The sequence below is a fragment of the Passer domesticus genome, chromosome 7 (assembly GCF_036417665.1).
Source record: "Passer domesticus isolate bPasDom1 chromosome 7, bPasDom1.hap1, whole genome shotgun sequence".
NCBI lineage: Eukaryota > Metazoa > Chordata > Aves > Passeriformes > Passeridae > Passer > Passer domesticus.
The window spans coordinates 55,316,321-55,343,671 of NC_087480.1; the positions used below are offsets into that span (position 1 = coordinate 55,316,321).

Consider the following 27,351-nt stretch of genomic DNA (forward strand, 5'->3'; position numbering starts at 1 on the left):
TACTAAACAGACTTGAGTAGATGATGAGACCACACAAATGGTGTTGTTACAAAAGATGCCCTAATAATGTAATTATTAGGTCATACATTCATGTAATTTTGTTCTGATAAAACTGTCTTCTAACACACCTTAAGACTCGCTTTGATGCTTTGGCATTTTAACAGCTGGAAACCCCAAGGAACCAGACACTTTGACCCTTTCTTACTTGTTGGATGCAGCAATTCATGGCCTCAGGACTCATTTTGATGCCATTGAATTGGATTGTGCATCTTTTCAGACTGTAGAAAAAGGCATAGAAGGAGGAAAAATCCCACTAGACTGAAGTTTGGGTGCTTGAACACTTGCTCAGAGCAGCAGTGGGGTGCTGGTGGCCCCATTTCCCTCATTCCACTGCAGCTCTGAGCGCAGGGGGCTCGTGCTCTCTCCAGCAGCACCACCAGCCCAAGTGGAACCCCAGGTTAATCCCTCCCACTATTTCATGGCATCTACCTTTCCTCTTCCTTGCAGCAATGGGATACCCACAAGCTTCAAAGGAGTAGACTGATTTAGAAAAGCAGAACGAGGCCGGGGCTGGATTTGCCTGGTGAAAAGTGCAAACCTGCACAGAGGGAAGCAGACTGTCTGCCCTCCACAGAGATGAACTCATACCCCAGCCCCTTAATTATCCTGATGGCTGATGTTGCTTGCTTAACCACAAACTAATCTCCCCAGGGCCAGTTGTGCAGTTCTCCAGCAGAACTGATGCAACAGCAAAGACCTGTGACTTGAAAGAACGTGTCAGGCTGACAAAGAGAGGAGGTATTGGCAGGAGCACACAGCTCCTGCTTCAGGATTGCCTGAAGGGTTCCTAAATTCAGTGCACAGCACAGACTGAGTGGGTGGCTTTCTTGGCTGGCTTTCCTTTCTTTAATTTTCTTAATATGCTGTAAGGAGCTTGGAGTTCTCTTTGCATCAAAATGAGCCTACCAATACCCCCTGGATAAAGCCTCTTTTCCTCCTGGGGAAAAACAAAAGGGTTCCTGGAGAAACACTGCAAGGATCAGATGATCTTGTTTCATTAATGAATTACTTGGGATTTATCAGAATCGTTCTCAAGATGTTACCTCAGAATATGATGTGCTTGGTCGTTATTATTCAAAGTATGTCCTTCCCATGAGTGTGAGTCCCCCAGTCAGCTCAAGAAATTTTCACTGCATTATGGTCCTCAATTTTTACAGCATTAACTAATGTTAAATACAGCTAGGATTTCAGCCTCAGAGTGGAACAGAAATATGCAGAAGATTCCACCTTCCCTGATGTGCAAGACAAGAGACAAATCAGAATAGAGGCTTGATTGCAAAGAGAGGAAAAATAAACAGAAGGGGAGTAAAATCCAGAATGCATGAGCCAGAGTCAAGCAGGCATGTACCTGGCAGAATTAACCCAGGCACCACTGCACTGTTTCCTGCTATCCTTACCAACTCACAAAACACCAGCCTTTTCACCATGGCCCTGAAGGGGAGTTTCAGCTGTCCACCAACAGCTCACACAGCACCAGCAAGGAGGTAAAAAAAAAAAAACAAACCAGAAACAGAAAATCACTTCATTCTCCAGTTTGCTATTTAGAGCTGCAAGGGTCTTGCAGGGGAAATAGAGAAGCTGCATCATTATTAGAGTGTTGCTGCTTTACCCAGGAGCAGGCTGAGCTCCCCAGAGCCTGGAAGATGACTGCTTTCCTCCCCATCATGACAACTGCAGATGTGGAGGTCAGAAACCTTTCCAGGGCTGGCAGGAAGACTGCACCACAAGTGTAAATTTTCCAAAGTTGCCTGCACCAGGGAAAAGATTCCCAGTAGAGCTATAAAAGTGATAAAAATAAACTATGATGGACACAAGGAGGACTAAACAGACTTAGTTCTACTTGGGAAGCCACTAAAAGTTGCAAGGAATAGCCAAAGAGGATGAACCTTCTCCTTTCAAGCCTTTTGGTGAATTGTCTCCCCAGACTCAGAGCATTTCCTATACGGCCAGAGTCACCTTTTCATAACCTGGCAGCAGGTGCCTTTCTTTGGGAATCAGGAACCTTTGGGATTTCAGTGTGCTTGGTTGAACAAAGCTGGGCACTGGGAGCAGAGGCTGGACTAGTTTTACCCAGTTTTTCTCCTGGGCCTGTCACAGAATGCAGTTCTGCAGCCCAGTGAACAAAGCAGCAGCTACACTGAGCTCTTGCAGAATTAACTGTGGTCACAACAAGAACTACAGAAGCCTGAAGATGGATAGATTAGCCCAAGCAAAGAATGTGCTGTAAGCTGAGAAGGCAAAAGGTGCATTTCTCTGGAGGCAGACAGAGAATACATTTACATATGAAAATCTAATACACAGTGAAAAAGGGAAAGGGCATTACATAAATAATGTGAGGGAAGAAATGAAAAATATGTATTTTTAAACACATTCTAAAAACGGTTTCTAGCATCTGCAAACATGTTGCTCAGCCAAGCAAAGACCCAGAGGCAACAGGCTTGAGTCAGGCAGGCATACACACAGACAGAGGGGCCCTGCAGACCATCACTCATTCACACCAAGTTCCCTTCAGCTCTAGGGTGTTGGGAGAGTATTGGGGGTATCTCTTTTGATTTGCCTTTATCTTCAATAACCTGTAGACTTTTGCTACTGGCCACATCACAAGTGGGCTCCTCAGCTATACAGACTCTGGGTGCCATCACTGTAGGGATGAAAGTGGAACACAAATTGCTGGGAAGGAGCAAGAGCACACTGGTGTCCCCATGGGTGATGTGGTGCCCTAATGCTTTGGATCTCAAGAGGACACAGGTACAGGACTCAGAAGAAAATTGGAATGTGGAAGAGGAACTTCTTCTTGTACTTCAGCTCAGAACTTCAATCCACTCAGCTAAAAGAACAGCTGAGGTGTCCCCTCCTCAGGACTGAACCCCAGCTGTTCACTTCTGCTGGAGACGTGGCTTTGCCATTCATTTGTGGCACATCCACACATTCCCCACATCCAAACAGTGGCAGCCTGGCCTGGCAGGAACCTGCACAGCCATTTCCCTCATTTCCCCTGCGGCCACTAACAACGAGATCCCTTTGTAACTCCTGATACACCAGAACTTACACTAAGCCAGCTGTAATGGCACCTTTTGGCTGCTTCATTGATTTCCACTTTACTGGGCTTGCAGGTTATACTGCTTCACATTTATAGGATTTTCCTGTCCTTCCGTTCAGATTGACTGGAAAGGCACAAGGCAGTTTCTTCCCTTCCCAGTGAGGCAGAGGCACCTGCAAGGCTCCAGTGGCAAAGCAGGGCACAAAGTCTGCAGGCACCTGCAAGGCTGGTGTCACCAGCGAGGCAGCAGCTCTAAAATGGACAACCAGAATCAGAGAGAGAGAATCCTGTTAATGAAGAGCTGTTTTTCACTCTCCTGTGGTCACCTCCTGGGTGTGAGAAAGGCAAGAGTGGCATCAGCTTCCTCAGAGGTGGCCACCTGTCCCCTGAAGCCACTGGGAGCTTCCTGCCTGCTCTGGGTTTGCCCCTCAAAGACATCCAAAAGTACCACATAAGCAAAACCAGACTAAAGTAGATCTCTGTCCATCTCCTCCCTGACAGATGGTATCAGGTAGCAGAGGCTGAGCTGTTCTAATCACTGCCAAAGGACTGCTAAATCTGAGATGAAACATGGAAGTCCATTTGCACAGCCAAGTCTGTAGCTTCAGTTTTGACAGGCAAATAAAGCAGGGGCTGTGTGTAACACCTGACCTGTTTCTGGGGGGGGGATAAAAAGGAAAAAAAAAAAAGGAGTGATTTATTAAACAAAAGCCTAATCCTCAGGGAAGATCTGATGGCCAAGAAAATTCTGGCTGCATCTGAACTTCCTCCCCTTGACTCAGAGATGAAAGTTTTGTATCTGCAAGTTGCTTTCAGTGGTACTGGAGGGGACTTGTTGGATAGCTGCTTGCACTAGGCTCCAGCAGGAAAAAGCTTTTTTCCCTGTGGTTTATTTTTTTGTCATATAGAATAATAATAATAAAAAAAAGACCATGTCTCTACATGAAGAAAGAAATTGCAAAAGTTCTGCTCTGCCCCTCATCACTGGAGATGGATCTGTTCTTTTATTTACACTGCATGACATCCAGGCAAGAAGAAGCTCCACAGAAATAAATTAGGGTCACTCTCTGTCAGTGCAGATGTGCTCCTGGCTGTTAAGCAACAGAATATGGCATAAGCCCCTACCTCCACTCCAGAGAAAATTTTGCTGTGAAAATGAAGATGCATTGCAGGTCCTAAAGGTGATGGTAATTAGCACTGGAAAGGGAATAATCTGCAACATCTCCTCCTATCCCATGAGTAGGACCACCACAAGCATCTCTCCTTGTGAAGAAGTGAAATTCTCCAGGAGGGTAAAAAGTAGATGTTTCCATCTGAGGAGCATGAGGGAGAAAAGTCAGAAGGATATAACTTTCAGGAGGTCTCCAAGGGTTGAGGGGGTTTGTTGTTGCTGTTTTAGGAAGAAGCAGCTTAAAAACCCCACTATTTCCTAAAGAATTCTGTTTGGAGACAGTCTTATTGCAAAATCAACTTTGAAGCATATTAAACTAAGAAGGCATAAGATGCTCTCATTCCAGAATAAGAATTGCTGTGGAAATGTTCTATTGCACTCTACATTCACAGTCTGCCTCAGATGCAAATGAAATCTCAAGTGCCAGCAAGCTCCAGACAGAAGCTCTCCCCAAGCACTTTGCAATGATGGGTTTAAACTCTGGCAGCACTGTGACCACAGCAGCTGATGTCAAGGTGCTCTTTCCCTCGTATCCTTGGCCATTAGGAGCATTGCCAGGAAGAAAAAAAAATCAGAGTTCACTTGTGACCAGGGGCGAGGACTGTCTAACTTTCTATCTCAGTCAGATTGAATTTTAAGGTCTTAAAGGTAAACTTGACTTCAATAAACAGCCCCCTTTGCTGTGTGAAGGAGCTAGATTCAGAAGGAGGAGGTGCCAAAGAACACGCTGGGATCCCAGTGATGTGCTGCCCCCAGGCCAGGCAACCCTCCTGCAGGGAATTAGGGGTGCAGTTCCAAGAGGTTTCCAGCTCTGTTCCCTGCTTCTCCCAAGGAATGAGCAACACATCCAGCTTTTAAAAGATGGTACCTGGGCCACGGCTGGGTCACAGCATTTTCCAGTTCTGCTCTAGACTCTCTGACAGATCATGGAGGGCAGGTAAAGCTCACTGAGGCTGAATGGCTTCTCCTGTACCTGGGAATCAGGCACCCCCCTGTTCTCTTTGCTGTTATTACACCAAGCACAAGTTTTTCTAAGGGAACAGGACATGAAGTTGATCAGTGTTGTACTGAAATCATCACAGCAGTCAAACTTTAAATAAGTACAAAAATTGAAAACTCTCAGTGATGCTCCTTTTGGGTAGGTGGAGGCCGTGGTGAATCATAACTTGCCCTGTTGTCATGGTCTGTGTCACATTTGTTCTGTAGTCACCCAAAGATCTGGCTTGTGCTTGCCAATAATATAAAGCACATCCATCTTTTTAACATTTTGTCTGCACACTGTACCACTGGCTGAAAAGTTTGAAGTAAACTTTTATAATTTTGAACAAAATTTCACATAAGGAGACCTGCAGACTTCTCCTTTCCTCTTCTTTTAACTGACCACAGATCTTTGCCTTTCTTTGTTCTTTCTCTTCCCCTCCACATTTTTTTCCATCAGTGATAAAGTGACAAAAAATAGAGAAACAAGAAAAAAAAAAGAGAGGGAGAAAGAGAAAAATAAATAAGCTTGTATGAAATTTGTAATTAAGAACTCTAAGAACCTGTGGCATTAGGAAAAAAAATTAATTATTTTTCATCCATCTCCAATTATCTTTTACACTTAGCAGCAGCAAAGACTAAAGCCATAACCTCCAAGTCAGAGCACACATACCAGGAGAGTCTTACCATTTGTGGAACATGTAATAAGTCATTTGATCCTTGAACCAACACTATAGGGCACATCTGGAAATTGCCACTAAGGGGTGACATCTGTCACTAAGGAACCAACCTTCCTGGCCAAAGAGATATTTTAGAGAGCTCTTTGCCATTGTTCAAAACTCCCCTAAATTTACCCTTCCTGCCTACAAAATGTTAAATAGAAGTTTGCCCCTGCATTAGGGTCCCTGCAAAGCAATTTGTGCCTACAGTTCTTCTTAGGTAAAATTAAGCAGTATTGGTGATGAATGTGCCCCACTGCCCTTTCCTTCCATCCTCAGAGTGCAGAGAAGCCAGACTGCACTGAAAGAGCAAAGCCAGGCTCTACAGAGCTGCTGTCTGGGGTAAAGCCTGCTTTCATCCCAAATCCCTTCTTCCTGCCCTCCAAACAAGCTTTGCACCCTTTTCTGTGTAAGCTGGAGAAGCCAGGGTGACATGGCCCTCACAATCATGTGCACAATGCAACAGGCACCCCAGGAGTTTGTGAGCAATCTGTGCAGGGGCAGAGGGAAAATTTAATCCCAGTGCCCTTGTGTCAAAGGAAAGTTTGCAGCAGCCAAGCTCCAGTCACTCATGAATGCTGGCTCCTCAGAGCAAAGCAGAAGGAGCAGGAAGGTAAGTGCAGGGCACCTCGAGACAAAAGGACTGAAAACAAAACGAAAACAAAACAAAAAAAATCAATTCAGCTGAACCCAGCCAGGGCAGACAAAGAACAAAGGGTCAGAAGACAAAGCTGGAAACAATAGACCAGTAAGATTACTATCAGTTGTGAGGAAGAGCTGCGGCACTGCTGAAGGAGAATGGAAAGGGCTTAAATGATAAAAACTAGAAGAGATTCCTAATTGTGAATCCTGACCTGCAGCTTGATCAGCACAACTCTCACATTGCTGCTGCACTGACTGAAAGGGCTCATCTCAGCCTTGATTCCTTGATGGTCACATATCAGAGCCCTTTCTCTGCCATTAACAGAATCATGCAATTGACACCTAAAGACACCCACAAACTTCCTGTGGTTTTTACATCTTTGTCTTGAGTTTTGCATATTTATTTCCTGCCTTGACCCAGAGAAGATCTGATTGGGGGTAATACTGCTCCCTAAAAGTGTTTATTATCCCATTTATCCCATGGCCAAACAGTGCAATAAGCACAGAAAAGGACCCTGATAACTGGGCAGATATGGATAAATACCTTCAAAATCCACTCAGACTGCAATTTTTAGTGGGAAAACCAGGCCATATTAAGGAAAGCCAAGTGATCATGATGTCCAGGTAATCAATATTTTCTCTCTTTCCTATCCTCAGACATCAGCAGAGTGCCCCAGTGTGTACAAATATTATGTGCTTGCCCTAGGGGGAGGTTGCTAGGGCTGGGAGGAAATGATCTTTAAGCCCATATTATCCAAAAGTATAAGCAGTCAAGAAACATTGCAAAACCAGGATGTTCAAAAGATTAATTGGGCAATCTCAGATGGAGACAAAATAAATTTGCCTGTTGTTCTACAGTAAAAGCCTTTCTCAATTCCCCCCCTTGAAGACCAAGGGCTCCTTTAGCTCTGTGATTACTCCAAAGAGGATTAGTTAAGCAGAGCTAGTCAAAGGCCTGCTCTGGGCAAAGGGCAAACCAAGTCAGACAAAGCCACTTGACATTTCTTAGCTGCACAGGCAAAGCTGACCTTGCTGTCCCAGGGCTTCTGGAAGCAGGAAGATGAGCACACAGGGGTGGGCTGCAGAGGGGAGAGCCTGCCTGACCAGACCAACTTTCTGTTCCTGCTACTGCACATTCAACAGAAGACGTGGGACAGCAAGCTCTGCTGTTGGTGGGGAGAGAGGTCTCAGCCACAGAATGGCCACAGATGACACAGCTCCTCCCTCGGGGACAGCTCAGGTTTCCAAAATTCTGGGTTTTCCTCTGCAGCTGCAAACGGCAACACCCAGCTCATGCATGGTCCACCTTCGCACCCTGCCACCATCACACCTTCTCTTCTGTGCAGGAGTTCCAGAAAACACACATTCTAAGGGAGTGAATCACACCACTCTGCAGCCTGAGGGATTTAAACTCATCATAAATTCCCTCCATCTCAAGAACCTGGGGGTATAACCTCTCGTACCTGCCTGACACCACAGTGAATTGATTCAAAGCCTGTGGTACCCCGTAACAACCAATGTCACACTGGGTAGCAGGGATTCCTCTAACAGTCTATTTGCATCAACACGACTTTAAAAGGAGCTTTTATTTCCATTACTCCAATATGGATGCTTTAGTATTCTCAGAACAACCTCTCTCTCCTGGGATACTTCACACTAAAATCTCATCCAGGAGATTTACAAGGGACAGACAATAGCAGTTTTCATGTTGCTTTAGAACCCAGGGAGAGTGTGTTTCCCTTTGTATTGAAGCTTAGGAGCTATGCACTTAAAGAAGAAAAATCTTGGTGGGAAGGATGAATGCAATTTAACAACTTTAAGAGAGCCCTGCAGCTCGTTTTATGGTTGGGCTGTTGAATTCTGTTGCCTTTGTTTGCTCCTCATCATTTGGTTTCCTGAACTCCCGTAAAAGAGCCCATGAACTGCAGCTCCTGCTCACCACATTCCCCCACAGTTCCTAAGTGCTGAGCTGCTCCTGAAAGCACAGGAGTGTTCCCACCCTTTCCTGACACAGCTTGTGTATATCACTGTCTGGATGCAGAGCACCATTCACTTCATGGAAAGATTCTACTCTTCTTCTGACCAAGAGCAGTCACCTCTAGGGTGGAACTCTGCACTAGGAGATGCATTTTCCTACGAACTGCAGCCAGAAAAGATTTTTGTAGGATACCATAGGTATTGAAAGGGAATGGAAGCTTTGTGTCTTTATACCTTAAGGGGTGGGGTGGCAAGAGAGTATAAAAAAATACCCTTTAAGGGAACTTCTGTATTGTTCAGTTCTCTTCAGTCTTAGTAATGCAGCCCACAAAGAGAAACACTGGAAAAGGCTCCCAACAAAGGCATTCCTGAACCAGAGAGCACTCATTCCTTAGCTGCTTGGCCATGGCAGAATCCCCTCCTGCACCCAGATATGCCTTACAAACACATCCAAAGAGGAATTGCAGACTAAGCCTATATACACATGCATTCCATTCATTGGAGTCTAGAAGTAGCCAGGACAGCATAAGTGTTTGCTTCCATTCTCTTTCATTTGGCAGAGAAGACAGAAGTGAGACTTGACAGTAATACAACAAACATGCAATTACAGCATTCCTATTCCCTATGGAATCGTATTTTCTTTCCTCCTCTGGTAGGAAACATAGCTTGGAAATGAAGATGAATTGGCTTGCTAGACAGAAGAATAAAACAGATCAAGTGAGATGCAAGCCATGCATTTATTCAGATGCACACTCAGTCTGATAGGAAATCTCACAGGTGATGTCCCCAAGCTTCTGAGGACCCAATCATTACCACCACAGCAATTTCTAGGTGCACTGCTTTCTTCTCAAGTGCAGCTGCTGTTCCCAAAAACATCTTATACAAATGGCTACAGAACTGTTTCTTTCCCTTGGGAGAAATTTATACCCTGGAGACAGCTGAGCAAGGTCATCACCTCTGCTCCTTCAGAAAGGCTCTTTCCACAGGTAAAGGCTGAATTTACACTTGCATGTAAAACATGTCCTGGCCTTCAGTTACTATCACCTATGTCCTTATGCTCAAAAGATTTATGCTTAATAAAAGAAACGGAAAAGCAGCTTTTAACCCCGCCAGTATAGTCCTCCTCTTTCTTCATAAGAAAAGAAAAGAGTTTGGGTAAAATTCCAAGCAGAAGAAACAGGATTCACAAGGACCCTTCTCACACTTATGACTGTGTTTCCCACAAGAAATAAAAACCACAAATACCAAACACATAGCAAAACAAAACAAACCCCGTAACACAATGAAAAAAACCCACCCAAGTCAAATTTATTCTGTTTCAGCAACTTCACTCTCCTACTAACTCCCTCAGGTTTCCTGCAGGATCAAATTCAAAGAATTTGAAGGCACTGCCTCCACAAAACAAACCAGAAAACAGTTTTAAGAGGCCACTTTGGAATTTGTCCAGGAGTTAAATCCTTCATAGCACCTGGAGCATCCTGGTGACATAGAGAGCAATTTCAATTACCCACTAGCCCAGTGAGTTATAGTGCAACATCAGAACTTGAGAGACAGCTGCTGGGAGATTTGTTTTTAGGCAGTCTGTTGCCTGCTATTCCATGCTTTAAACTTAGAATCAAAATTTGTACAGGTTTTCAGATTTTTTTTTTCCCCTGCCCTCTGCTGGCGAGAGGGTGAGGGTTAAAAACACAGACAAAGAATGCAAACAGAAAATCAAGAGACCTTGCCCAGTGTAATCTGTTCTTCATTTCATATCATCTGATTTAAGGTGAAGCAAGAGGGAGCATTCATTTAAGCAGCTATAGAAAAAAAGAAAATTGATTGAAAAGTAATTTTTTCTCCGTTTCTTATGGAAAAGAGTCACAGGTGTCTGTTTTTCTTATATTTTCTTTTTAATGGCTGTTTCCTTTTCAGCCCATAAGATTCAAGGTCAGCTCAAGTCAAATTACACTGAGCCCAAGATGCTCAGCAAGTTCAAACCCAGCTGTGGGATTCCTCTCCCTCCTGTATTGCACTGGGCTTCAATCCTGGCATCCCAGCCTGGAGATCTCCATTAGAGGCTGGGGGTACAAATTTTCATTTCTGCATTTAGATGGCACAGTGGATGCCACCCTGGCATAGCAACAAATGACATCCTACTAATAGCACATTCTAAATCAGTGGGTTAAATACATGTCTTGGTACATCTAGACATGTTTAACCTTGGAATTACTGACTGCTGGCAAAAGTCAGAGCATACAGGACAAAGTTAAAGGTAGGAGTGTCTCCTACAACTTTCCATGGATGTGAATTTCTCCCACAAAGAACATAAAATCCAGCAAACATGGGAAAGAAAATAAGACTCTGAGAATATTAGGGGCTAAAAGTACCCCCTATTACCAAGTCTTGGATAAAATCCAAACCTTTTGAAAGCTGCCTTATGGTCAGTGTTTAGAGGGTAGGGGCTTGCACAGATTATTAGTGCACACTGTTACTTGACATCTGTAAGAGTTAGTTTATTTGTTAGTTTACTTATTTATTATATGCCTTTACAGTAAAGTATGGAAGAGAAAACAGCACACATTTTCTTAAAGGAAAATACTGTGAGGGAGAGAAATGAAGAAAAATATATAAGAAAGGAAAATAATCTAAATCCACAACTTCAGAAAAATCCCTCAGAAATCTGAACAGCCCGAGAGAGATGAGTTCAGGCTGTAAGATGAATTTGCACTTCTTTGTGCTCACTACAAAAGCCCTTCAGGAGCAGCAGTGATTCCAGTTGGTTTAAAAATGGTCTCTAAGAGCAAAATGAAAACAAATCCTCTTAATCCTGGACCCTACTCCTACTTACTCATCCCTAGAAGTGGTACAAACATCAATGCTTGTGGTGACCATTATCATCTGAGGAGGAGAATACCACTCTACCTTTGGACTGAAAGGTACTCATGTGAATATTCTGAATATACTCTCTGATGACTGGGTCTCCATTTCCAGCCCTGAGCTCCACCACAAGCAGTTAAGAACCACCAGGAAAACTTCCTAAAAAGGCTAACCATTGTACTAACCCTTAAAAGACCAAAACAGGAACAAAAGGTTCTTATCCATCTTTTTATGAAGAGGCCCTCCAGGGTTTTGTGGCAGCTGCAGCATGTGTGAAATATTGCAGCGTTTGTTTGTAACTGCTGGATGAGGTGCCTGATGATTCCAGGGAGGTCTGGCTGCTGCTGCAAGCACTCCACTGTTGGAAGGTGACAGAAATGTCTATCCAAGTTTAAAATACTTGCACATTTGCAGGAATGAAGGGCATTTGTATCCAAAACTCAGTTTTCAGTGGATTCTTCATAGTAGAATATGAAGAAGAATGACAGAGAAACAATTTTGAACAGAGAGATGACAAGCTTTTTCTTCTCCCATAGGAATACAAATCCTTGCTTAGATTCATAATATGTGAGTAAAGTGGAGGACAAAGGATCAAAAGACAGGCACAAGCATCTCATGATATATTAAAGCTAGAAAACTTGCTTCTCAGGGGCCTTGACTAGTCAAAAACAACAACAACAACAAAAACCCAACCAAACAAAAAACCACCAAAGAAACGGGGGCTGTAATAGGTAGTTTCTGCCAGGCCCCAGGAAACTCCTGTTTGGAGTATACAGCTAAAAATCCCTCAGCAGAAACCAGGACAAAGAGGGCAGGGAGGGAACTGGCCAGCCCAAAGATAAGTAGAAAAATGAGTAAAGAGTCAGATATTATCTTCAGGCTTTAAAGAAGACAGTGACTGAACTCTATAAAACCAAAGATCAGTGTGAAAAAATGAAAACAAAAAAATATAAATTTTTTTGCTCATTCTCTCTTTCCCTATGGACTGATTCTGCAAGCTTGGGCAGTCAGTTCTGGTCTTCCATCCACGAAATGCTGCCTGCTCCTGGGGAATCTTTGGGACCAGATTCCAGATCTTAATACTCCAGGTGGTGAGCATCATCAAACATTCCAGAAGAAATCTCTCCACCACAAAAAAAAAATAGTCCTGACATGTTCCATATGCACTGAGCTGGCATCTGGATATAAAATCTGCAACACCTAGCTATGCCAAAAAGCTTCCTGAGACTCCAGAAATAAAATTCCTAAGTGTGCCCTCAACTTGACTGCCAGAGGAATCTTTTTTATCCCTTCTTTTGATCCTCCCACACAAAAGTTTCCAAAGATGGAGCAAGCACCCAATTTCACATTTGGCAGTGCTAGAAACAACCCTGCAGTGGCCTTGAAATGTTTGACATTTCCACTTGTCTGGCTGCTAATTCTGCACAGGAGGCAGCTCTGCCTGCACGGGGCAGGGGCTCAGTGCAGAGCCCAGAGCCTGTGGCTCAGGGAGTCAAGCAGGAGCTGTAACTCAGCCACAGAAAATTTCTCATGTGCTTCTCCAAAACGAATACCTTCATACCTCCTTGTTAGTTTTCTTGTATTTCCTACTTTTTTTTGTTTGGGTTTTCTTTGTGTTTTTTTTTTTTTTCCCCTTTTTTATTACAAAACACAAAGTTTCCATGAGACAATCAGAGCATGACTTCTATCTAGCTGTTTCATCAGGCTAAGCATGCCACACGCTTTTACACATCCTTTTTTTTTTCTTTTCTGATTATTTCCCTTTTGAATAAACTCTCCATTATCAAAATAAAACAACATCATTTACAAAGCACCACCTCAGCAGCATGCCTCAGCTTTCATTTCACAGGGCTATGCCAGCAGCCACAAACAGAATCAAAGCAGCCAATTAAAAATCCATATTCATTAACAAACATCATGTGTGCTATAATGCCCTGCATTGACTGTGGCACGGCAGGAGATGGGAAACTCGCTGAGTTTTCCTGCTCTCAGTCTGAAGCATTGTTTTATTAGAGGAAGGGTTTTACCTCTGCTACTCCAGGCCAGCAAGGAGAGTGTCCTGCAAGCCCACGGGGCTGGGGCAGCGGAGGGGGCAGCTGATGAGCTTTTGCCTCAGTGATGCCAGACACAGCACCTTGCCAGGATGAGGAGCACACAGAGAAGGCCATGAACGTGTGCCAGACCCTCCCCACCGAGGTCTTTGGGTACCAGCAGGGCCAATGGCAATGGAGTCTGTGGCACCATGAGCAGACAACATAATAAACCCTGCATATGCTTGATTGATGCAGCTCATCGGCTCAGCAGGGCCAGGTCCAAGCTGCTGCAGTGAATTACCAAATTGCCCTGGCTCCAGGGGAGCTGCTTTGATTTACACCATCAACACTTCACTGCTGCAGACAGTCACATGCACAAGTACAATATTTCAGGCCTGTACAATGAAGTTATATGAAGGCGTGCCAGGGTTATTTATTTATTTGTACCCACGAGCCTGAGATTTACAACTCTTTATAAATACAAGCTGGGCAATTTGCTTTCTATTTTTAGCAGGAGTGCTTTGTGCAGGAAACAGCTGTCAGCCACTGGGAGCTGTGCTCCTCAGAGCAGCAGCTTCAGACAAAGAGAGGCCTCTTAGAATTCAACTGGAGAGCTAGGGTCACTGCTTTGTGATGGAAAATAAGCTGGAGATGGTACATAGCAAGAAAAAAATAAGCAGTTAACAGAATAAACCTCAGAAAAATGGGCTGGAAAAGCTCTAAGAAAAGGACCTTTGCACAAATATATTGCATGTAAGTGTGACTGCCTCCTTCCTCCCAAACAGCTTCAGAGCCCAATTCTGTCCAGTTCTGACCAAGTTCAGCAAACCTCCACAAGACTTGGAGGCCAATTCATCCCTACAGCCTCAAAGAAGATGAGCATCTGGGTATTAGATGAGAGATTCTGCTGATATCCTCACTGTGGAAAAATCTGCCACATCCCCTTTCGGAGCCAAAGCTATCCACACTGAGCACATGCACCAGCAGGAGATCAGGTCCCAGCAGATCTCTCAGCTTGGAGCAGACACTCACCTTGGCAGACGAAGGAAGAGGGTGTTTCCCCAGGATGGACGCGTGCTGTGATGAACACCACTTTCTGTTCAGCCCCTGGACGCAGGTTTGCTGCAGCAGAAAGGGGACAGGGGGGGAAAAAAGAGAAATGAAGATCATTAAACTGTGCCCCAGATGTAGAAGCAAGCAACTGCAAATTTCTAAAACACATCCTTTCATTAGAATTGGTCACACATTATTAACAAGAACAATCCCTAACCAAAGGGGCAGCATCACCAGGTCTTCTTCCCAGACTGCACAAGGGGTGCAAGACTAATGACATGCAGCCAAACTTGCAACAACAATTCTAGCTCTTTTTTTAAACCCCAAGATTTACTGCAGAGAGTTTAACTGCACTGTAATTGTGCTCTCACTCGTGATAAATGTCCCCCTGGGCCACAGGAATAGCACTGGGGCTCCAGTCAAGGTAAAGCCAATTGCACCCTGCATTACACTTGGTCCAAGCCTTAACAGTGCCAGGCAATGGCAAAGTGCTACAAATTATATTTATTAGGCTTTGCTCTGGAGGATTTAGGGGTGATATTTTAAAAATCTGTTAAGTGTTTGGGACTGCATCTGCTCTAACTGAAAGAAAGGTTAAAAAAAAAGTACAGAAAAGAGACCAAGATTAAATCCAGAAACCTTATACAGTGAGGGCATGAAAATGTGCCATTTCCCCTTCAAATTGCAGATAGGTGGAAGACAGATTTAGATCCCAACTATGCTGAATTTAACATGGGTTAATCCCTCAGTTTTGAAACCACATCACTTTGGCCACCTGCTTCAGCCATAAACTATATGGGTCAACCCAGGATCCTTCCTTTGTTTGTGCTGTGACTGCATTTAATAAAGAGCAAATGAAAATTATGCTCTTGCAGAATGGGTTCTGGGAATTTTAAAGACTATAAGAGGTCAGGACCTCAGTTAGATGTCTTATCTCAACCTGAACACACACAGCAGGGGTAATGCTAAACACAGCAGGCTCCAATTGCTAGAGACAATTTAAATCTTTGTTTTGAAGCAAAAAGTTTACAGACTGGAAACTAAAGCCAAGCTTTTTTGTTTGTTTGTGGTTTTTGGGTTTTTTTAACTTAGTTTAATCTGTTTTAATTAGGTAGATGTATTGCACACACATCCAAAGTCAGACTTTTATTTTCAAAGATGTGTGAGAGTCCTCAAGACCATACCTTAGTTTTTTTGTTTTTTTTTTTTTTTTAATTTCCCAAGTTCTTAGAAATGCTCCATTTTCCCCATGGCAAATCACGCCTTACAGAACCATAGGAATAATCAATACATTTTTTTCCTGTTCTCATGAGACAATTGCAGCAGGTTTCTTCTTTTATTTCTTTAGCATCTCAAAGTCCTGCAGCTGCTCTCCCTATAACTCAGCCATTCATTTGTTCTTTCTCACACCAGCTTCACCATTATCTGATGTTTTTGAACTCTGGAGGCAAAGAAATATAAGAAAGAAAGTTTCTGCCAAACCCAGCAGCTGGTGGGGTCAATTCTCTGGGCAGAAGAAAAGTGGGAGGCAGCAAAAAGGAGCACAACCCCATCAGGTAGGAGTCAATGACCATCCCACGTTATTTGCATTAATGTTAAGTAGTGTGGGAGGAAGGAGATAAATCAGCAAACCAACTTTGAGGAACAAAAGGAGAAGGCTGGGATCACTTTGGCAAGAGGAGATGAGTTTTCCTCCCCTCATGAAAACCAGAATTGCATTAAAGAACAGATGTGACGCTCAGCACCATGACTGCCACACTGGAACAGCACTGGTCAGGAATCTTTTGGACAGAGGATTGGTTTGGGGTGTTTTGTGCCTTTCTTTGCAATTGCAAAGTTGTTGTTATTTATGCTTCATAACACTTATTAGAAACATTATTAAGATCAATAATTTTCACTATGTAAGTCTATTTTAATTGGCAATAAATTAAAATCCCCACAAGTCAACTCTGCTTTGCCCCCAGTGACAATTAGTAAATTATATCCTTGTCTTTCTCTTGACCCTTGAGCCTTTCCTTTTTATTTTCTCCCCCTATCCTGTATAAAATGAAGCAGCTGTGGGGGTATCTGGCTGCTAACCAAGGTTAACACACTAAACAACTTCAAAACACCATTTCATTTTTTAATTTAAATGTTGCATTAGAAATACATCCTATTTTCTACTTCAGGATTGAAAAGATCAATCAAAATTAAGAAGATTAGAAGTGTATAGCTTTGCTTAGTAGGTGCCAAAAACACTTAAGCAAAATGACAGAAAGGCACACTCCATTTAGCCACAGCTTTGAGACTTGTGGAAATGCAGAGAAATCTATTGTGGTACCACTTTTACCCTTCTAAACTTCATAGCAGTGAATCTTAGAAACAAAACTCATGGAGAAAACAGGTTTTTTTGAAAGAAAGGAAGGAAAAGTAGACACGTCTGGAATGGTTCCTTTTTCATTTTCTTTTCTGGAACATATCTTGAAGATTTAAATGAACATTTTCTCTTCCCTTTGAAGGCTACCACTATCATCATCATGGATAATATTTGCCTTGACTTATGACTGAGACCTAAACAATCTGTCACTGTATGTTACAACCTGGTGTAACTGCTGCTCACCCACTGCCACCCTGCCCCTCCTCAGAGGAGAATTCCCCAGAACAAAGCTGTGGAGATCTGAGATGCTATTCAGAACAATCAACACTAACCTCAACATCTATTCTGGCTCCCCAGCAACCACAGTAGGGATAAACACCAAGCAAATTTCATGCTGAAAAGAAACTCAATGGGCTGCAAGCAAGCAGCTCAGGGCTCTCATTCTGAATACCACTTGTGCTGTTTGGCCCTCAACCCATGTCCCTTCCCCTCTAAAGCTTTGGCATGTCAAGCCAGTCACTTAACCCCACTGGCAACACTCCCTCAGCTCTCACCCAGGAAACAGCAATTTCCACTCCTGGTTGCTTATTATGCTACTGCAACTAAAGCAGGGTTGCACAGAAAACATTTTCTACTTACAAAGAGAGAGTCAGATCGAATTCTAAACCTTCACGGGAAGGCAAGACATTCACTTGGCCATTTTCATTCAATTTTCATTTTTATGCTACTATAAAAAGATGAAAATTATAGTATTTGTGTATAGCAGCTTAATGGTAAGTATCTAGAACATTCAAGCAGAAATATTAAATTTGTGGAATTCCATTTGCACCTCAAAGATGAAGTACTATAACAGAACTGAGGTAGAACATCACTCCTCAACCTTTCTGCTACCTTGTCAGACCAGAATCAGGCTGCAGATTTGTGGTTTATTTAGGTCTTGCAGCCATGATGTATTTTATGATTCATGTTCACAAATTAGCACTAAAGGAGGAGAGGTCTGACCCTGAAAGTCTGGCTCAGAAAGCCTTGAGGCTGGTGCCCATCAGGAGAACTTGAGAGTGAATTTCACTCCTTTGCAGAGGACTTCAAAGTTGAGAAAGGTACTAGAAAAATCTTGTAATCTCTGGAAGACCAGAAGGCTGTAATCCATGGGAATCCATCATCCTACAGACATATGGCCAAATAACAATGTGATTTAAATACCCACATATATTTTAATGGAATGTTATCCACTGCAAATGAATTCCATATTGCCGTCCTGTCCCAGGTACTTTGCAGTACGAGGTGGGCTGCTGACAGCATTTTTCTATTCAAAACCCTCTGAGTTAAAGACTCCAGAGAGGAAATCAAACCAGCTCTATTGCATTACCCTCCTGTGTGCCACCCCAGCTGGTCTGTGCCCAGCACAGCTGGAACATCTGTGTCAAAAGCGAGTGCCGGTGTCGGCGCTGCCCCGAGCGCCTCATCCCCACCACATTAACCTGCTTCAGCAAATCAAATCCAGGCAGCATTTACTGTACTCTGGTTTTTCCTAAGAGACCAGATCGGCAGCTAATCCCATTTATTTTTGCTCCTTCTGGCCACAAATGTCATTTCAGGTAAGAGAGTGCATCTCAGCAATGCAAGAGTGCAAAGGAACTGAATTTTTGGTCACTACTGAATCCCACTGGACTTGGTGAGGTCAGATTTTCTTTCTCACCTTCTTATAGTTGGCTTCAGCTGAACAAAGAAACCAAGAGGGACAGAAGGTAAAAATGATGCCATTTGTGCCACGAAGTGATGAGCAAAGACTGGACTACAGGTTCTGGAAGTCAGACACCCATTCCTATGCAGTTTTACCTGAAATGGGAGGCAGCAGTATTTTGTCTCATGCAAAAGCAATGGAAGGTCAGGTCTGTGATGGGATAGCACTGCTACAGGGGACTGTCACTGCTCATGGACTCCCCTCACCTTCAGTCTGTCCTGCCTGGGGTTTTTTCAGCAAAGCCTCCTTTGTGCATCTACTCAGCAATGGTCCTGCATGTAATGCTCAAAACTGCATCCAAAACCTTTCAAGTTTTGGGTTTTCATTCAGGCTCTGTCCTTGACTCTGTCAGGTGCTTAAGTACATGATTTGTTGGACAGACTTGCATCGTGCTCAAAAATGTGCTTAACCATAATTTTGGCATGAGAGCTGTGCTGAATTGGGGCCATTTTGCAGGAAGCCTGCCTCTGAGATCATTGTCACAATGTTTTAAAGTTGGAGATTGTGCAACTATTATCCTTTATTGCTCGTTTTATGCCAAAGTCTCCCTTTCTTTTTACATTCCTCTTAAAAGCGAAGCTATTTTGGAGCATTTAATATTATTTAATCTCTTTACTCTGGCAGCATAGAAATTACAGGAACCATTACAATGGTCCTGTGTGAGCGTATGCTTTATTGATGTATATGCTGACCTAATATCAAATTGATTTTACTCAGCTTTTCTGCTGACCATGGAAAAATGCAAATTGGGTATTATATTTGCACACTAATTTTATTGGGCCCCTGTGTCTTCATAAAAAGATAAAGTTTGGGCTAATAAAAATAAAACATTTCTGGGGCTAATATAGGCAAATGTTTATGTAGGCAGGTAACAAATTGGTTTGTCATTTAGGGGAACATAAAGAGCACTAAAATCATCTTTAGGCAAAATAGATTGGTGGCTTTTGCTTAGCTTTTAGCTTTCATTTGCAAAATCAATTTAATGTAGCACAGTGTCTCAAAGAAAGGGTGACACAGGATTAAGACATTAATTGTATTCCCCCTCCATAACTCCCCCTTATTCAGAGGCCCTGGGATTTGGGTTTGCTCTTGTTCAAAGCAAATTAAATATATTTCAGCAGAAAATGGGAAAAAAGAACCTTTAGACTTTTGCCATGTGTGAGCATCCTATTGGGACAAGCAGGGGCAGGTAGGAAAGTGGGACTCTGTGTTCTGAAGGCAGATGCTGACAGAGTTATCAACACTTGTCAGTGCCACCAGGAGCCTGAAAGCACAGTAGCTGAGTGATGTTCTTCCTGGATATGGTTTTGTTCCTCCCTCCTCTTCCCTCTCAGTCCTCTGTAACAATTCCTTGTGCATCCCCCACGGCCTGGAGCCCTGCTGGAATGCAGCTCAGTGAACTTCCATGGCAGTTTAAGTAGACATGCATATATCAACAGCCTAACTTCTTTACATTGAAAGGAATTGGCCTATTTACACCTCAGAGCAGGCACTATTTCCACCCAGCCTTTGGTTTTCATCCCTTCCTTCCCCTTCCCTTCCTCAGTTGCAGGGTGTTTTGGAGGGGTTCCATGCAGTGGGAGGTTACATAAACAGTTTTGATGTTAATACTTGACTGCATTTTCAACTTAATATCCCAGCAAAGGGATCTGACTGTGAAGCAAAAGGCCAGAAATATCTCCTGGTAAAATTATGCTGAAGCACAGATCGAATGACGCTGCAGAGCTATTTGCAAAATCATAAATGGCAAATGCCTATACAGCAAGAGCCCTCTTACCTCCCAGCCACATTTGCTTGTTTTTAATTTTCATTACATCTTGTAAACAACCATTTTTCCATTTGGGCTTTCTGATACTGGCAGCTCACTACGCTTTTGAGGCAGGAAAATTAAATGCACGCAAAACCAGTCAAGACACACTCACGTCTTCCCTTCCTCCTCATCTCCACATAAAAAAACCTCCAAAAAACACTCCTAAAAATCTGAGATTTTGTTTTTTTAATTATACATATGCATTTGAATGTTGGAACATACAGTCCTATGAATAAGAATAGAAATCTGGAATATGAACAGCACATTATTCGTCCTCAAACGGCCAAGGTGATGACAACTCACAATTAAGGATGCAGACAGTAGCATTTAATGTCACCTACCTGCATCACTGTCATATCATAACAGTTTAGCAGGCAGGTCCCCAGTCTGCTTTCTTTTTCCCTTTTCTGCTTTGCTATTTATAAAGTCAGGTTGGAGTGTAGATCAACCCCTTGCCCTCCAGAGACCAGAGGCATGCAGTAAATTATGGGAAGGCTAAGTGGTACATCAAATGTGTCTCCTCAAAGCTATACATCATCTTGTTAAATTTGATGTCTAATCCCAGAACCCCAGAAATCATTCCCAAAATCCCAGAAAATGCATGTGTCCTTCAGATGATATAGAACAAGAAAGTAAAGTTTACCTATAGGGAAAAGAAAAAAAACACCAAGACAAAAACATTCTAGACACGATTTGCTAAAGTCTTCATTTCACTTGAGTGTCTTTCAGTGCCATTTCCTTAAATGCCATTGACTCAGAACTCACCCATCTGTACTTGAATGCATGAACTCTGATCTGCATACTCACTTTATTTTTCCTTGCAATGGTTGACAATAAATTACAAACTGAACAAGCCAAGCATCCTATTTATCTCTCTCTAAAAATCTTACATCAGATAGAAATGCAGTGTCTTACATATGCAGCTGCACTTCTCCAGTCACCACCAGTGACAGCAATAATGATCTTCAGCCATTCCACAGGGTTCTTGACTGAGCTCCACAGCTCCTCATCAGTGAGGAGGAGATGGAAACACTTCTGCCCCAGAGGAAGCAGACCTCATCCATTGGGAAGGAATCAATGCTAGCTGGCATCTTTCTTGCTCTCTCAGTTCAGAGCTATCATCCCTCTAGAATTCTCACCATCCCAGCAGCCTTCACTTTTTACAAAGGGATAGAACTAAAATATTCAGATGCAAGACATTTCCACCTGAAATACTACATTACATGGGTACTTTTCCAGTTTGTCTTTAAAATCCAGGGATTCAAAAGATGGTGCTAGGACCTGTTGAAAAGCAATTCTCTATCAGCTATCTCCAGTGAAGAGGGCTAGGGCTGTGTTTGTTTGCTATAAGTATGCATGGACTTAAAGATAAGAGAATAATTTATCGCAAAATTGCAGCCAAGGTAGAAAAGAGGGAATTACCACCTCCTCACAGAGTAGTCCAGCAGTTACAGGAGCAGCCAGGACACCTTTGATCTGTTTTGGTTTTTTTTTTTTTTTCCAATTTTGCTGTGGCTTTGCCTGAGATTAACTTTAGTGCTCAGACTTTTCCATATAAAAACTGAGCAAAAACCTTGTGCACTTCAGAACAGAATTGAGAGTCCCAGTACAGCTATTCTCAAAACTCTTTGAGTTTCTTTGAGATGCACAGCCACGTCCTTGGATTTTTCCAAGGAGGGCAGTGCTGAAAATGACATTTTAGAGCTGCCATGAGATACAACTCCAGAATCTGTGAGTCCAGCATCTCTAACCTCTCAAGGCCAATGGATAAGAAAATGGGGAAGGAACAAGCTGCAACACAACATGCAAAAATTGGGAAAGATGTTTCTGGGAAGCTGTAACTAGAAAATCTCCATTCACTGGGGCTAGGTCCCATAGTATTCATTTAAGAAACAGGCAAAAAGTGTAACAGGAGGAGAATTAGGAAAAAAGAAAAAGTTGGATCAGCATGAAATAGTGGACAAAGCTGGAGAACTACTCAGGTCTCTCTCCGTGAGGAAAAAAATTGAAAAGCAACAAAAATTTCAGCATGCTGGGCTAAAGTCTCAAACTTGGGGAGCAGTGAAGCAACACAACCAACACTGTCACAGATTAATCTCCTGTGTTCCACCTTTTTGACACTGACCTGAACAACATCAACCCTTCTCTCTCTTATTCTTTTCCTGAACATCCATTGAAAAGAAGTGGGGACATGATCAATTACAGGACACAGGAGATTATTTTTTTGATTTATGTGTTGCGTCAGACCCTCCCTGGGCAGAAGGACAAGGACTGACAGGTTTAGGAAGAATAAAACCTTCAGTGTACAAAACCTTGAAAGCAGTGATCCCTGCAAGATGAGCAGGGTGTTCTGCAATGGGTTTTGGCCTTTCCTGAACTATGACTGTGAGCTCTTCAGCAGCTGAGCTAGCGGTCAGTAAAAAGCAACCTGCTGAAATGAGATTCATGAAGAGCCATGCTCCTCAGAGTGTGACACTGACCTCTCTGGGAAGCACCAGCACTCCGTTTGGAGAGAGGCTTGAGCCCACAGGCAAGAAAGTCACCAGTGAATTGTTTCTCTTTCCATATTCATTGCTTGCCTGAAATCAGAATTCGGACCCGAACGCGCAGCACCGAAAATTAAGATGCTCAGTAGAGGGTCTTACATGCCAAATTCAAATTTTGAAATACTTCAGCAAGGTGGGGGATGCAGACTGCCCTCAGGGCTGAAGTGCACACAACCCTAAGGCAGCCAAGAGCAAATCCTTCTTTACTGTCATGTTAGACATTGGCTTCAAATCAGTGTGAGAAGCCTGTTCTTAAGGTAAGCAGGATGACAAATACGAGGTGGAAAAGGTTCATTTTTACAGGCCCCTCCTTTTGTTCATTGATTCTTTGCAGATTTTAATCACAGGGACATGATGTCAGGGAGTCTGTGGCTTGGGAGGAGTCGACAGCCCTAAATCAGCTTTGCTTGGGCGTGTGCACTCCATTGCTGGCAAGTGACTCCAGCCCCAGCAGGTGTCACAGACACGGCCGCAGACAGAAGTGCTCTAGGAATATTGGACATACATCGTAAATTTCAGAGTCTGGCAGGACAAAGTCCTGTCACACCCCTGTCCTTTCCTTCAAAAGAAAGCAGTGAGATGCATGCCTGGAGTCAGGGCACTTTCCATTCTCGTTAGGGGCCAACAATTAAGCAAGCTGCCATTCTTATTCAGATGCTGCTTATGACATTTTCCCCTCCGTTGCAAAAACAATTATCGCAAAGATGTTTAAATTCCACCTGGACACATAAAACCTTCTCCTTCCCCAGCCAACCTGCTGCCTCAGTCCCCAGCCTTGCAACAAACTGAGAACAGCTCCTCTCACAGACGTGATCCCTCTCAAAACTCCCTGTAAGCACCACATTAACTTCATGTGCACGCAAGTGTCCACCGATCCTAATTGTCCTTTTTGTCCCATCGTTAGTTAGCAATAAATTCCAGAGGCACAGTCAATCAATACAGCACGGGGCATAAGGGAAAACACATTTTGTTGCCTGCACTAGACACACGCTGCAAGGCTGTGAGAGCTTTGTAAAACCTATCTAGTCAGCAAACTGTTAAAACCAATTTATACACACTCACATTCCCTCTCTCAAGGCAATAAGCCTATGGAGAATTTTAATTAAAGTCAAAGGAGCCTTTAAAAGTGGAGGGGGAGAAATCTAGCACAGCAAGAAATAAATTAATAAAAACACGCTCCAAGTTGAAGCTCAAGGGGATCACTCTCAGTCATCATTTATTTAAAGGATGGGACACGTCAAAGATAGGAATGTCAAGTGGGAGATGCTGTGAAGCAGCAGAGGACAGAAGAGCGGCTGATGAACTGCATGCCACAGCTTCTGTAGCATCATTTTTTGTCACGTAGGTTACACTTGTGGCTAGCCACCTGCTGCTTGATATTCTCTAGCTCTTAAAGTTAGGGACTGAAATATCTGTATTCCCTTCCACAGCTGATCTGGGAAGGACCTTTTAGCTCATCTAGACCATTCTTACCTGGTCAGCACCCAATTTCTGTAGGAAATTATTCCTTTCTCTCAACCTGAGGGGATTTTTCTTGGTATTCAGCCAGCAGTTTCCTTTGCTGAATTTCATTTGTCACTTGCTTCTTCCCTTGGTGTTTATATCTTATTTTAAAATTACTTAATTTTTTATGCACCATTCTAGCTTTTGCTTGGGCCACAGACTACTCCAGAGGAACTGACTGACCCCTCCAGAGGTACTTCCACATGCAGGCAAGCCACAGATCTGGTCAATTCTCATGTTCCAGAGCTCAGGGGGGAGCTGGCATCCTGCTCTTCTCCTGTCATTTTTGCAGCCACCAAATCATATCTTGCAGCCTTTTCCATAGCACAGGCAAGAGATTTCTTCACTCGGGGCCAGCTGCAAACAAGCAGTGCCACATTTCTTAACTTTAACAACTCCCAGTATCAGCTGCTGGAGCAGCTTCTCATCACCTCTTGTAACAGCTCAGTGGAGTGCAAGAGGCTTGTGTGGATCAGTGTCCTCAGCAGCCTCCTGGCTACCAGCCTGTGGCCAAGGGAATGTGATACTTGTAGCTGGGGCTGTGTCAAAACATCCCCAGCATCAGATGCAAATTAATCACCCATAATAAATCATGTGATTGTACTGGAAACCCATCCACTGTCAGCCTGCAACTACAGGAATTGTGGAGATCCAATACTGACTGCTTATCCTGACACTCATTATCTTATTTAGAGAGTCTTGTGCTGTCTATTTTTCAGTTAGATCCCTTGGTAGAAACAAAAACTTCATGGATTTATAAGACCCCCACATAGTTTCCATGTAAAAGCCTGGAAATGCAACTCATTTCCAATGTAGAAAAAAAAATTTCAATTATTCAAAACATTAATAAGTATATTTGATAGTCAATGTAAATTGAATTATGTTTTGCCCTTTCTCATAAAGCAAACCAAAACACCCTTTTCATGGAAAGAGGGTTAGAAAGGTTAAAAAAAATGAAGAAAGTCAAAGTCATTACATTCCAATCAAACTTGATAAATATGTAAATTACAGCAACTAAACAGTTGTCTTTGACAAATGGCTGCCACGTAATGGATTTTTCATAGTAATGAGGCTACAGTGCAATTGTTTTTTTAAAGCCTTACATTTCTCATTAATAAAAAGTGTGAGTCAGTGTGCACAATGGGCATATTTACCAAAAAAAATTAAGAAGCAAGTAAAATTTTCAGACAGCAGTTGACATTACAGAAGGATGCCTGAGATGGTGTCATTGCTTCCATCAGCACTGACACATTGTTGACTTTAATTAAGTAAGTAACTTTAAATAAGTACATTGAGTTTAATTAAGTAGCTTGAACTTGATGAGCTACCCAGTGCCAGAAGAAAGCCCAGGACTTTGCCACTTGCAATTCAGTTGGGGTTTGTTTCTCCATCCAGACCTTCAAAGGTGCCAGCTGAAAATGCTACACAGGCCCTACAACACCTATGAAAATGGCAAAACAAGCAAGAAAATCACTTTATGGCATATAACTTCCCTGGCCACCAGCATCTTCCTGCCCCATTGAGTCCACTGGCATTTCAGACCATGTCAACCTTCACAGCACCCATGCATCTCACTACCTTTCTAGTGGAGTTTGAACAGTACTCCAAAGAAAAAGATTCATGGGAGTAGATGACCCTGGATCATACAGTACTGCTTATCATGGTCCTCAGAACACCCCAGTACTCAGCAAGGCATCTCTAAGCTTTTCACTCTTGATTTCTGTTCACTTGATGCATATTGGAACAACAGAAGGGCAGCACTCAAGGTGTTTTGAGCCTGCAACATCTTTTCCACATAAAGGAGCAATGACTGCACTGAAAAAGTCTCCAGAACCACAGAGGCTCCCTTGCCAAGCACCCAGCTTTAGCAGGACACAGCACCCAGGGTTCCCTTTAGTGCAGGCTGCTGGCTGTCACCCCTTTCCAGGGCCTACAGCTGAAATGGACTTCTCTCATATTTTCCAAAGCCTTTCCTCTGCAGGCATCTTGCCACTTCTGCAGAAGCACTGCTGTTTCCCCACCCCCACATCCACCCTGATTTAAATAGAGAAAAACTGGCTAATTAAAAGGGGAGTGAAAAAGATTAATCCATTTTTCCAAGTTCCCCAACTTCCCCATCCTGTGTGTTACCTCTATCACCCTGGTGCTAACAGGGCTCTGTTTGCATATTCTGTATTGTACAAAAATTCCTGAAGTATAGGGACAATTTCAACATGCATGCCTACGTCATTTAATACAATTTTGGCTGCTGAGCCCTTCCTGTTTGAGGGAGGACTGCATTCACATCCCCTCACTATAAGGAATTCTGCCACCTGGCATTTGAATTCCTGAGCCAAGAAGGAATTCCATAACTGAATTTATATTTATTCCCAAACACTCTCTGCACACCCAAGGGTCAGCCAATACAGGGTGGTGATAGATCAAAGACTCTGCTGCTGATTTTAAGTTATTTAAAGTAAAAACAAACCTTCTCACCCCAATCTGTTGAAAGTACCTAAGGGTGAAGAAGGGAAAACAGGGGGAATGTCAGTGGGAAATAGGGACAGAGGAGGTGGAGGAGAGGACTGTTTATAAGTCTTCTAATAAGCCTATAAACCCTGGCTGTATCTCTGCATGCATGCATTTCTTTTGCTGATATAGGATGCATACTTCATGTAATGCTATTCTTGTGAGCCAAGAAAATCTGCATGTAATACAGCAGGAGAATGCTAATGGCCTTCAGCTGAGCTGGAATCCAGCAGCACTTCCCTTTATCAAAGGTGGGCTTCAGAGCCAACAGTCAGCCTTGGGGTTCCTCATGGAGCTGAGAATCAGTGAATAGAACATGACCACACACACCCCAGTTTGTGCTAAGTGTCCC

The 27,351-nt window shown here is 43.1% G+C and overlaps 1 protein-coding gene across 2 annotated transcripts in view; it reads right to left on the reverse strand.

The window, feature by feature from the left end:
* Positions 1-27,351, reverse strand: part of LOC135305308 (BEN domain-containing protein 5-like) — an 876,852-nt gene that overhangs the window by 189,265 nt on the left and 660,236 nt on the right. For both annotated transcript variants that reach the window (XM_064428810.1, XM_064428809.1), the window contains exon 7: positions 14,512-14,601. In XM_064428810.1, coding sequence (XP_064284880.1) covers positions 14,512-14,601 — 90 coding nt within the window. The remainder of the gene's footprint in view (positions 1-14,511; positions 14,602-27,351) is intronic.